This window comes from Cryptotermes secundus, unplaced genomic scaffold, assembly GCF_002891405.2.
Source record: "Cryptotermes secundus unplaced genomic scaffold, Csec_1.0 scaffold548, whole genome shotgun sequence".
NCBI classification, from domain to species: Eukaryota; Metazoa; Arthropoda; class Insecta; order Blattodea; family Kalotermitidae; genus Cryptotermes; species Cryptotermes secundus.
In genome coordinates this window covers 2125684-2137374 of record NW_019732380.1, presented here as the reverse complement: position 1 = coordinate 2137374, position 11691 = coordinate 2125684, and the positions used below count along the sequence as shown (strand labels likewise).

Here is an 11691-nt window from a genome sequence, read left to right as displayed (position 1 = left end):
TACTTCTCTGGCCATTATCTCCGTAACCGTTCAACTTTGGACATAGGTGTTTTGGGTTATATCGGCATACTTTAACATAAGGAACACCCTCCCAAAGTCTGGCACATTCCTCCTGGGACACTCTGTATACAAGAGGCAGTCAAGAAGTTCCAGGAATGGTGATGTAGCACTCTAATGGTAGGATATATGGCAGCGCTTACCTAATCACCTTCAAAGTAGGACCTTTGCATGCGCACACACTTGCTCCATCAATCCTGCCATTGTTGGAAGAAGTTGTGGAAGGCTTCTTTTGGAATCTTCCGGAGCTCAGCCGTCACAATCGATTTGATGTCCTCCATGGTTGCGAAAAGTGTCCCCTTGAAGCCCATTTTCAGAGTAGGAAACAGCCAAAAGTCACTCAGAGCGAGATCCGGAGAGTACGGTGGTTGAGTGATGACAGGAATGTTTTTCTCAGCGAAGAATTGCTGTACAACAAGTGATGTGTGGTTCGGTGCATTATCATAATGCAAACACCACTGTCCCTGCCCCTTGTCGCGCCGCTTCCTCCAAACCGCATCGTGCAACCTCTGCAAAACTTGCACGTAGAAATGGCCAGTAACAGTCTGTCCAGGCGGTACAAACTGATGGTGCACCAAACCATCGATGTCAAAGAATGCAATGAGCATCACTTTGTGTTTGGATCTGATGCATGATTTTTTGGCTGGGGAGACGCCACTGTGTGACACTCTGATGACTGCATCTTCATCTCCGGGTCGTAGGCGAACACCAGTGACGATCTTTTTGAGAAACTTTGGTCCTGCGTACTTCTGTTAAACAGATCGCCAGCGACCATCATGCGACATTCCATCTGGTCTGTGGTCAGCTGCCTCGGAACAAACTTCACACTGATGCATCTCATCTTCAAATCATCGGACAAAATGGCATTAATGGATCCGTGAGAGATACCAATTTCTTGCTCCAACTCCGCAATGGTCATTCTTCGATCACATCGAATCAGTTGTTACACTTTTCCAATCATTTCTTCGGTTCTGGATGTCGGAGGTCTCCTGCTGCACTGGTCATCCTCTAACGTCTCCAGCCCATTCTTAAACTTGGAAAACCAGTCGTAAACTGCGGATTTCTTTAGTGCAGTATCACCGTAAACTCGCTGCAGGGCTGATTGCATCTGTGAAGCAGATTTTCCCAATTTGCGCATGAACTTGATGTTTGCACGCTGTTCGAACTGCTACAGTATGCCGAATGACTAACATTCACGCCTAATTCAAATGGAACAGTAATGACACTACACACTGAAACCTGTCCAGACCTGCTGTGCCTGCGAGCAGACATGCTGAGAACTTTTTGACTGCCCTACATATATCAAGGTTGCACTTATTTCCAAAGCTTTGTTATAAAAGGCAGTGTAGCCTCTATTAAGGTGAACCTGTTCTTACTTGTGAAGCGTCAATGTGGCACGATATGACTCTTTTTGAATACAGTTGATTTGGTATATAGCACATTAGTTAATATGCTGTAGCCATAAGAAGAATTGCAGGAATTATGAGATCTGTAATAAAATATGTTAACCGGAAGTTGTAGACATGCACGCACATTTGTGCTTTGGTTCTCTTATAAGGAAAAAAGTTGCTTCCCTAAAATTTGGATACATAATGCTTTTAATTGTTTGCAGGCACAGTGAATGCAAAACATAACCTTTCTAGTCACATAGCACCAGGTTCTAAACTACCTGTAAGTGGGGGGGGGGGAAGAGAAAATAGGTAAAGTTGTATCTGTTCCAAATTAATTAAGCACTGTGCTATGAGGACATATGGTGGAGCGGAGGTACAGCTCCACCACCTTTGACTTTGGCGCTAGATGGAGGTGAGTAGTCGGCTTTATGCCATGGCCACTTTTGCCTTGGGGGAAGGAAGCCCCGGTACCCATTAGTTAGGAGGCTGGGAGGGCCCCGGAGCCTGCCTGAACATTGTAGAATAAAGAAAAATCTTGCCCCTCCCAGGAATTGAACCCCAGCTGTCCTGCCCATGGCCCGTCACTATACTGACTGAGATATCCCAACTCCTCCGAACCGCTTATAGCAAATATATATGCTCTTCTGAATTTGAGTATAATGGACATTGCGGTGTTTAGATTTGTATGACATTTCCAACTTGGAATTTTTTGTGTTACAGAACATTGTTGGAAGACCTTCTTTCAGCGTTTCCACTGCTGTAGTTACCACAACCAGCTCAATGACAAGCACTGCCAACACTGTTAATAACACTGTCGTGAATACTGCTACTAACCTGAGGGTTGCTACAGCATCACAGCTGAATAACAGGCAGCAACCCAAGACATCTACCCCGTATACACCAAGCAAACCTAATGCTGATCTTAAGATCATTGATCTAACAGATGAGGAAGACAGGGCTAAGACGAGTAAGTACAGTACTACAGTTTAGGTACATAAGGTAACAGTACACTTAATGATTAGTGCTCCAAGGAAGGATCATTTAACCAAAGTAACCACCCAGACATGCTCATGATAAAATATAGTTAACAAACATTTTATCCTTATATGCACTTCATCGGACACATTGTTTTTTGTTAAAGTCAGTGGTGGACACAAAATAACCATATCTGGAATTGTCTTCTGCAGTTTTAGTGTTCAGGTTCTCACTCTTGTAAATTCTTCTTTCTTGTTCCAGCTTAATTTTTTCTTGGCCATACTGTAGTTACTTTGGGAAGAAATGTTTGCCATGTGTTAAAAAAAAAGCATAAATGCTTCAAATTAGGTCTGTTTATGAGTACAAACACATTTTGGACCAATCTCAAGAGTCATCAATTCTAATGCCATTGGTCATGGTCCAGATACAAAAATTGTGTGTTGTGTATACATTCTTTTCATGATATCATTGTTTCCTTGAACTGCTGGGTTTTTTCTTATGAATGGCCTAGACACTGAATATTACTTCACTTTGTATTTATCATGTTTCAGGTTATTTCCCCTTCTTACAACTTAGTAAGTAAATTCACTTCAGTTTCTGTTGTGGAGCACAAACAAAAGTATATTTGTAATATTGACCATAAATGTTGTTTCTCAACTGTTCAACCATTGTGGTATTAGGGAAGACTTCTGTAATATTTCTAGCCATAATTGAAGTGGTACTGATGTGAAAGCAAAGTAAGACATTAACCCTTTGAATACCACAAACTGATTACCTCAGTTTGGAGTACCTGAAGTAAAACCACCATAGTCAAAGAGATCATCTTATCATTAATCAGTTGTTTGTCAATAGATGGCATCATATGTAATATACTGAAAGAACAGAGTTTCAACATGATCTGCATCTGCCAGGAGATGTCATGGTAGAACCTCAAATAGGCCATGATCAGCTCATTTGCATTTACATTTATTTTTTGTTTCATGGATCTAGTCAACTGCCCGTAGGGCTGGATATAAAACATGTCACATATTACAAACTCATGATGACTACACATCATTCGTCCTTGGTCCAATAAAATATAAAATCAAGCCTCAGACACAATAGCTCAAGTTGTCAGGACAACACACATAGGTCACGGAAAAAGCACAATCAAATTCACACCTTGCCATTCCACACACGCTTTCCAGATACTTTGAGATTAATTATGCACTGACATCCAGTCATTTGATGTGATATAGTTACTGACAGAATCATTAAATAAATTAGAGATATATAAATAAATACCTTTATGGATAATTTCTGAAAGTTTCATAAAAATTAATCTTGTAGCTCCAATGTTTCTGTAGTCTGATTAAATGTCTGGGAACTAAATGTGGCATAGAGTATTTGAGTCACTGTGTGTTTTACTGTGTAATATCCTTACAATAAAATGGATTTTATGTCATAAACTGCAAAGAAATCAAAGTTAGGGAAAGTAGTAGAGTGTGGTAACTATAAGCTGTCAGAGCTGTGATTGAATAGGAAAAGCATTTTATATTATCAACTGTTTCCTGCTTAATATTTTTACGTTTTTTGGAAGGGAATTTTGGCATGTTGTGACCCGCTATCTAATCCTAGCAGTTATCACTTGATGTTTATATTTAATGTTTTTTGTGTTGTAGAAATCTGTGTTTTTGCTCTTTGATACATGGTTTGATTTTATTCAGGTTTACGTTCAAAATCTGTACAGTATTTTCTGTCACTGACATGGGGATAATCTTTTGCAGCAGGAATTATGCGTCCAGTGAATGCTACTCCAGCTACAATTGCTACCAATCTAATTGCATCTAGTAGTGTTACAACACCAGTTTCCATTAGCAATAATCCAGGGATTCAGGCAGGCAGTATTCGGGTTGTGCAACCACACCAACTCACCGGCACAACTGCCACTACTATCATTGCACCTGTAAGTATATATACATGTAGCAATAAATTGTACAGAGTATGTTCTACATTATTTAGTATAGTGACAGGCTGGGGTTCAATTCCCAGCAGGAGCAAGATACTTTTCTGTACTCCACAGTGTCCAAACTGGCTCTGGGGCCCCACCCTGCTCTGTATCCAGTGGGTACTGTGGGCTCTTTCCCCAAGGTTAACCCTTCTGCAACGACATCCGTGCGCTGCACCGACTCTTTAAATAATCGANGGGTTAAAGTGGCCAGGGTATGATGCTGACCACTTGCCTCCATCTGGTGCTGAGCTCAAGAATGGTGGAGGTATACCTTCACCCCCCATATGTCTTAATGGTGTGGTGCATAATTAATTAAGCACAGTAGCAACTTTACCTTATTTCCTTGCCTTAGTATATTGTAGTAAACCTGTTAGCAGTGGGTCAAAGTAGACTCTTGACAGTAGATTGTACTTGGCCACTTTACAGTATAAGATGTATAAAGTAGAGCTTGGAGGATGTAGGAATCTGTTTTTGTCAGAAAATTTCACCACAGAATTTGGGAGAGAGAAGCAATGTAAAATTACATGTACTGAGAAAAAGCAAAGTATCTTTAACACTTTCACTGCTAGTATGATAAGTAAATCTCAGTCCCCTCTGTGCTGAATTATTTTTTAATAAATAATGTAACTAATTTTACCTCAGACAGGGAACAGGCAGCAAAATGTGAAAAAAATGTTGAATTATTCAGTATTTTTCACAGGGGAGAAGTCCAATTAAATCAGGGTTGTCCAAGATGACCAAAAAAGTACATAATTCACTATCCTAGAATCACTGTATTTATATCACAGTCTTATCACTATGTCACATGTTGACCAAAGTCCACAATTTTATTTTAAACTATTATAGAAAGCACCACGCACTATGCGAAGCCATTTTTACTAGCCCTGTAAAATACCCGCATCAAATGACCACAGACTGTGTGAGTCACTGTGCAGATGCAACCTTTTACATTTCTTAAGCTAGAGGGCAGAAGAATGCAGCCATTGAAATGAATGATGCTTCGTTACATTCCCAATAGATGACTGTATGCACCCACCAAGTTTGAATGAGATTGGTGCAAAGAAACCTGAGTTTTGAAACTCAAAATTCACAATACTGGTTTTGTCGATCGCAGCAAGGACGCCATGTTTTTCAGAGATTGACAAATGTCAACCACAGCAGTGTAAGGGTTAATGTGGAGTAGTAAATGAAGATTTGTATCTATAATGGCAAGTAATGTGTTTGAATATATATTTGTTTTTCTTATACTTTTCTATATATTGTAATGTATCCAAGAAGGATTTTCTCTTGTTGTAGATGGAAAAAGGAATTAAGCTAGACTTAACGTTTATCAGAATACCAGAATAGACTCCTGAACAGAAAGAAGCTAGTGAAGCCAAAAATGTGTACTGTGTACACTGTATTTTACACATGCAAAAATTTTTTACTTCATTTGTGGCCTTATTAGTGTCTCTTTTGAGAAGGGGATGCTGGTCAAAGCACAGCCTCTTTTGCAAAATAAAATCGCACACTACCTACCTGCCCACTCCATGGAGCAGTTCTTGAGAACCTCATAATTACTGAATCTGACAAGTCCAAGTTTGTGTAACGGTTTGCAACATATTGGCTTTTCACAGTGAGAGTTAGGGCCACACTCAGCCACTGATAGTGTTATAATTATTATAATTGCTACAATATTATTAATAGGAGCAAGGATAACGTATTCAGTATAACAACTGGCTACACAATGGACAACCGAGGGGTCAGAGTTCGAGTCCTGGTAGGTTTCTCTCTTCCATGTTATTCAGACCAGGTCTGGGGTCCACTGAACCTCCTATCCAATGGGTATCGGGAGCTCTTTCCTTGGGGTAAAGCGACCAAGACTGATGCTGACCACTCAACTCCAACTAGTGCCAAGGTCAAGATAAATGTGGATCTATACATCCAGTCCCCCATGCGCCTTCATGGCATAGTGCTTAGTTATTTATCGCAGAGACTTTACCTTACCTTTTTTTATTGCAGTATTAACAATAATTCATATTTGTTTATTTTTAGTCTGCGCCAACTTCTGCAACTTCACGGCTGGCATACCTTGTCCCCACATCTGGAGGAACGGTACAGCAGCGACAGGTGCTTATTGCAAGTTCTCCGTCACAGGTGAATTTTAGTTCATACTCATTGCGCGGTTGTCGTCTTAGTTAGTTAGTTAGTTAGTTATTGGAGAGGGTGGCTTTCCCCATGCACTTAGACCTGTATTGGTCCATTGTGCTTCCCTCTATGATTTCTACCAGTCTCTATATCCTACCGGTACTGGTGCTTACCATCAGTCCCGCCCGGCCAGCGAGACCAGCTCTACTAGCTGAGAGGTATCTATAATGCTTCCCCCATCTACCGGAGGTATTAGAGACTGCTGTTATGCGGGAAACGTCCGTAATTGGGCTCAGTGACCTCCTTTGGAGATATGAGGTTCTTTTACATGCCGCAAAGCTACGACATGGGACCCACGGCTTAAAGTCCCTCCCGGAGGACTTGTTCCCTGAATTTTTCTGCCCTTAAAAATTCGACAACCTCCGCCGGGTATTTGAACCAGCGTACTACGAGTCATGAGGTGGGAACGTTACCTCTAGACTACAGATGCCGCTTGGTTGTCGTCTTACTTGCAGTTTTAATTTATGGGCACTTTTTTTTTTCTTTCTTTAAAATGATGTGGTTTGACAAGGAAAGCATTAAACTACTTGAACCTCAGTCTTCTTGAAAGCCAAACACCTGCTCATAAGTGAGCATGCAACTTCACCTCCTGCTATTCTGCCATCATTACCTTGTGTCACCTGACCCAGGTGACCTCTGTCCCCAGTAACCCCCACCTCTCTATCACCATCACTCTCAGCAGGCCGTCACATGCAGCATTTAGTGTTAGCAGAACTTCTTCATTGGAAAGTTGTATTATTTGAGATAGACTTTTTAATTTCTTCATTATTATTGATAACAAATGAGTGAAGTAGTGTTGGAGCACAGTTTAAAATAAAACAGTGAAGGGGAAAGATATTTGAGTGAGTACTGAGGCACTGTTTCCCCTACCCCATACTTTATTTTTATGGGAAAATTGTGTTTTATTTGTGCACCCTTTTTTAAGAATGCAGCTACTTTATAAATTGAAAAGTGGCTGTACATTTCATATGCATCTGGAATCAGTTCTTGTTGTTGCCTGACTGAGAAGAGAGAGAGAAAGTGCGAGCGATCTAGCTAGTGGACTTCATGTGTGTATGCAGTTATTTGCAGTTTTCATTGTTTCTGAGTTTCAGGTTCGTCCAGGTGTTGTGAGTGTTGGCAACCGACAGAACCAACTACCTACATTGCTGTTTAAGAATGGAACTGTTGTGCCAATCCAACAGGCATCAGGTCAGTTAATTGGCTATTACAAATCCATCATTTGTGTTTCGAAGTATAGTGGGAGTCTTTGTGCAATGTCTGATCCCATTGATCATTTTACTCCATTTTACCGTTAGTTTGGTTACCTTGCTTTCAATTAGAATTTTAGTTTCGAAAAATATGGTAAAATTACTTGAGGCCAGATCAGGCAGATGTATTGAATGTGCAGTCTGATAGCTGAGTGTGATTCCACACATGTAATTCTTCAGCTGACTATTATATAGTGCCATGGTGACAAATACGTGTAATATCAGTCAATGGGAATACCTACTCAAGATTTTAAAAATAAATAATTTTCATTATTTCGAAAGACATTTTCCCAAAAAACTTGTAAAGACTGGACACTTTTACTTGTTAAGTAAAATGTAATATGTGTACATGGAAAGTGGTTGATAAATGATGGTCCTCCAATTTGGTGATTGGGTTGGTGCTAACGGCCCACACCGTAGAGAAACTGGCATTTTACAAGATGGTACCCATGGCAATCCCATGGACAACATGGGCAAAGTAACAAGAAATGAATGTGGAATTTGGAGCTTGGAACATTGAAAGTCTCAGTAATAGGGAGAGGTGGTTAGAAGATCAAGACATAGCTGGGAGGGTAATATTAAAATTGTTCTTAAAGAAGTGCAGTGTGGGAATTTGGACTGAGCTCATCTGGCTCAGGATAGGGCCTAATGAGAGGCTGTTGTGAACACAGTAATGAACATTCTGCTTCCATAAAAGATGGAGAATTTCTTGATTAGCTGAACAGCTATTAACTAGTCAAGATTGACCCCGCCAAGGTATTTACCGTATTTACGCATGTATAGGCCGCAGCACAATTTTCAGACAGAAATTATAGAAAAAATAATTTTCTTGGAATATTATTTCAGTAGTATTACACCCTGTATTACTAATTATGAATATAATTTTTTTTTAAATGAAGTGTGATTTCGAATATAAGCTGCACCCCAGTTTTCCTCTTGAATTTTTGGCAAAAAATGTGCGGCCTATACATGCGTAAATACGGTACTTTATGTGTACTGATAGCAGGATATCCATTTTTATTTAGGAACAGCACCTGTTAATACCACAGCTATTTTGCGGCCGGGCCCACCAGTGCAGACCAGCCAGCTACAGCAAGTATTGAATCCCACAAGAACTGGCCAGCAAATTCGCGTGGCTCCTAGTCTTGTCACAACTGTAGGTCGCATGACTGCACCTGCTATTGCAACTGTAAATTCTGTTATTGGAAACAAGGTAAAGTAGAATTGACTTACTTGCCTCAGGCTAGTCAGAAGATTAACTCTTTTAACTGCCAAGCCCTGCTGTAGAACTAACTGCTTGGGAGAGCGGCCTCCGTAGTCTAGGGGTAACGTTCCCACCTCATGACTCAAGGTACGCGGGTTCAAACCCGGCAGAGGTCGTGGAAATTTTAAGGGCGGGAAAATTCTGGGAACAAGTCCTCCGGGAGGGACTTTAAGCCATGGGTCCCGTGTCAAAGAATTACAGCACGTAAAAGATACTCATGTCTCTAGGAGACCTCTGAGCAAAATTAGGCAAAACGTTTCCCGCTCAAGTAGTTTCCAATACCTCCGGTAGATGGGGAAGTTATCGGGTACCAATGCCAGTAGAGGGCCGACCTCGCTGGCAGAAAGGGGAGATAGCGGGCACCAGTATTGGTAGGGTATGGAGACAGTAGAAATTAAAGGGGGACATACAATAGACTATCAGTCGCGGTGCATGGGGAAAGCCACCACCTCTATAATGAATAACTGAATTGAACTGCTTGGGAGGAGGGGGTAAATGCAGTTGCACAGAAAAGCCCACACCACTTCTTCTAATGACCACAGTCACAGATCATGTGAAGGTGTGTGGTTATGTCATGTTTATTGCCATTTGTTGACAGAATGCTGTACTAGTTGATTAACAGTGTCAGTTGATAGGGCTCTGACAATTTTAACACAAGTATGAAGTATCTTTGGTGGTCAAAGGGTTGATTTTGGTAAAATTTTTAGGGATGGTTCATTTTGATCATTTGATATGAGTAGAAACCGTTTTATGCCATGTTGAAAACAAGAGTTTTTGTTCATGTTATATTGATGAGTACAGTTAATCAAAACATAATTTGCTGCTGGTGCATGCACATCAGAATAAATGCATTGACTTGTACAGAGCTTCAGTAACATACAAAGCAGTTTAAATTGCACTGATACTCATTTAAGTGGTTCTGTATGACTGTGAAACTTGGTCTCTGACATTAAGGGAGGAACATAGACTGAGGGTGTTGAGGACAATACTTGGGCCAAAGAGAGATGAAGTGACAGGAGGTCGGAGAAAACTACACAGTGAGAAGCTTCACAACTTGTACTCTTCCCCAAGTATAATTATAATGATGAAATTATCCTATGTCACAGGATGAAGTTCCCACATCTGCTTCATCACACTGGTAGCACAGGCTGATCTTATTATGTTCGTTACACAGCCTCAAACCAAGATCATGAGACAGAGTTCACCAGTATGTACTCATGAAAGAAGGGAACAGTGTTAGTGTACTTTGGGTTTGTTTGTATTGCATTTTCTCTTTGTTCTTCTGTGTTGTAAACAAAGTCAAAGAAGTTAGTTCATACTGCCTTCCTGTCTCACTTTCTGAGAAGCCAAACCTGCTTCACATGGATATATTGCAGTATTTCAGATTTTGTATTCAAGTTAAGCTGGTCTGTTTTATTGCTTTAATTAGGGTATTTCAAAATGTTTGCAGTTAGCACTAACCAAAACAGCAGATATTTGAGCATGCCACTATGTTGTATTCCTTACATCGTCCTATGTATCCAGGACCTGAGAGAAAGAGGAAGCCTTTATGACAAGGAGGGGAAGGGACTGAATAATGCAGTGAATGTCTCATACATTTCTCAGTAGTTAAAACTTGTCAGAATAAAAATGGGAAGTGTGTTGTTGCGAAAAAAGTTACTAAAAACAGTGATCACTAGTTAGTAATGACCAGGGCCCGGATTTTGATGACCTGAAAATATTTAAAATATGACCCAAAAATGTAATATGCAGGGCCCAGAATTTGATGACCTGAAAATATTTAAAACATGACAGAAAAATCCAGAAAAAATGACCTAAAGGAGAAAGATAAAGAAAGAAAGAACACTTCGCTTCCATATTATTCACATTTCAGAAAACACATGAAGAAAAATTCCCTAAAATGGCCCAAAATGACAAGAAATACCCTTAAAGGTCCAAAAAATTACCCCAGAAATGAAAAAATTACCTTAAACCTAAAAATGTCAAAAAATGACAAAAAATCACCTATAAAATTTACATTTCTGTAACCAGCAGCTTATATCCGAGATTTATATATTTAAGAGCATTGCATAAGATACAAGGAAAAAAAGATGACATGTCATAAAAATCTGGGCCCTGGTAATCACTTATTGTTACAAACATTCCAGAAAGAAGCTCTCATTTTATGCGATGGTTTTCCAATTATGCATTTTCAATAAGTAGATGATTTCACTGGTTTTTGTCACTTTGATGAAGGCCTCATTATAAACTACTCATTTTCTTGTGGTTTTACTGTTGTCAAAACCTCCATTTCTGGTATGGGTAGGTATCAAAGCAAGAAGAGAGTAATACATTCAGTGTGACTCATGCAGACTTGCAAATATAGATTTAAAGACAGCTTTCTTTAAGAAAATAAAGTGTTATTTTTTCCTTGACAGCATCCGGCACCTCTTCCGAACATGCCCATGTACCAGCCCAACCATGTCAGCTGGAAGTTTGCGCCACCCAAACCAGAACTCAAAATATCAAAAGTCGCCAACAAACACCAACAAGGTATGTTGTGACTATAAAAATCTCTTGTTTGTTAGATGGTTATTA

The 11691-nt window shown here is 40.0% G+C and overlaps 1 protein-coding gene across 1 annotated transcript in view; it reads left to right on the top strand.

Annotated features, from left to right (window-relative positions):
- LOC117282030 (activating transcription factor 7-interacting protein 1-like) overlaps positions 1 to 11691 on the top strand; it is a gene marked incomplete at its 5' end in the record, with an annotated part of 19895 nt that overhangs the window by 1626 nt on the left and 6578 nt on the right. Inside the window, 6 exon segments of the mRNA XM_033752726.1 lie at positions 2169 to 2415; positions 4190 to 4368; positions 6448 to 6549; positions 7695 to 7791; positions 8876 to 9063; positions 11532 to 11646. Of these exon segments, the coding sequence (XP_033608617.1) occupies positions 2169 to 2415; positions 4190 to 4368; positions 6448 to 6549; positions 7695 to 7791; positions 8876 to 9063; positions 11532 to 11646 (928 nt within the window).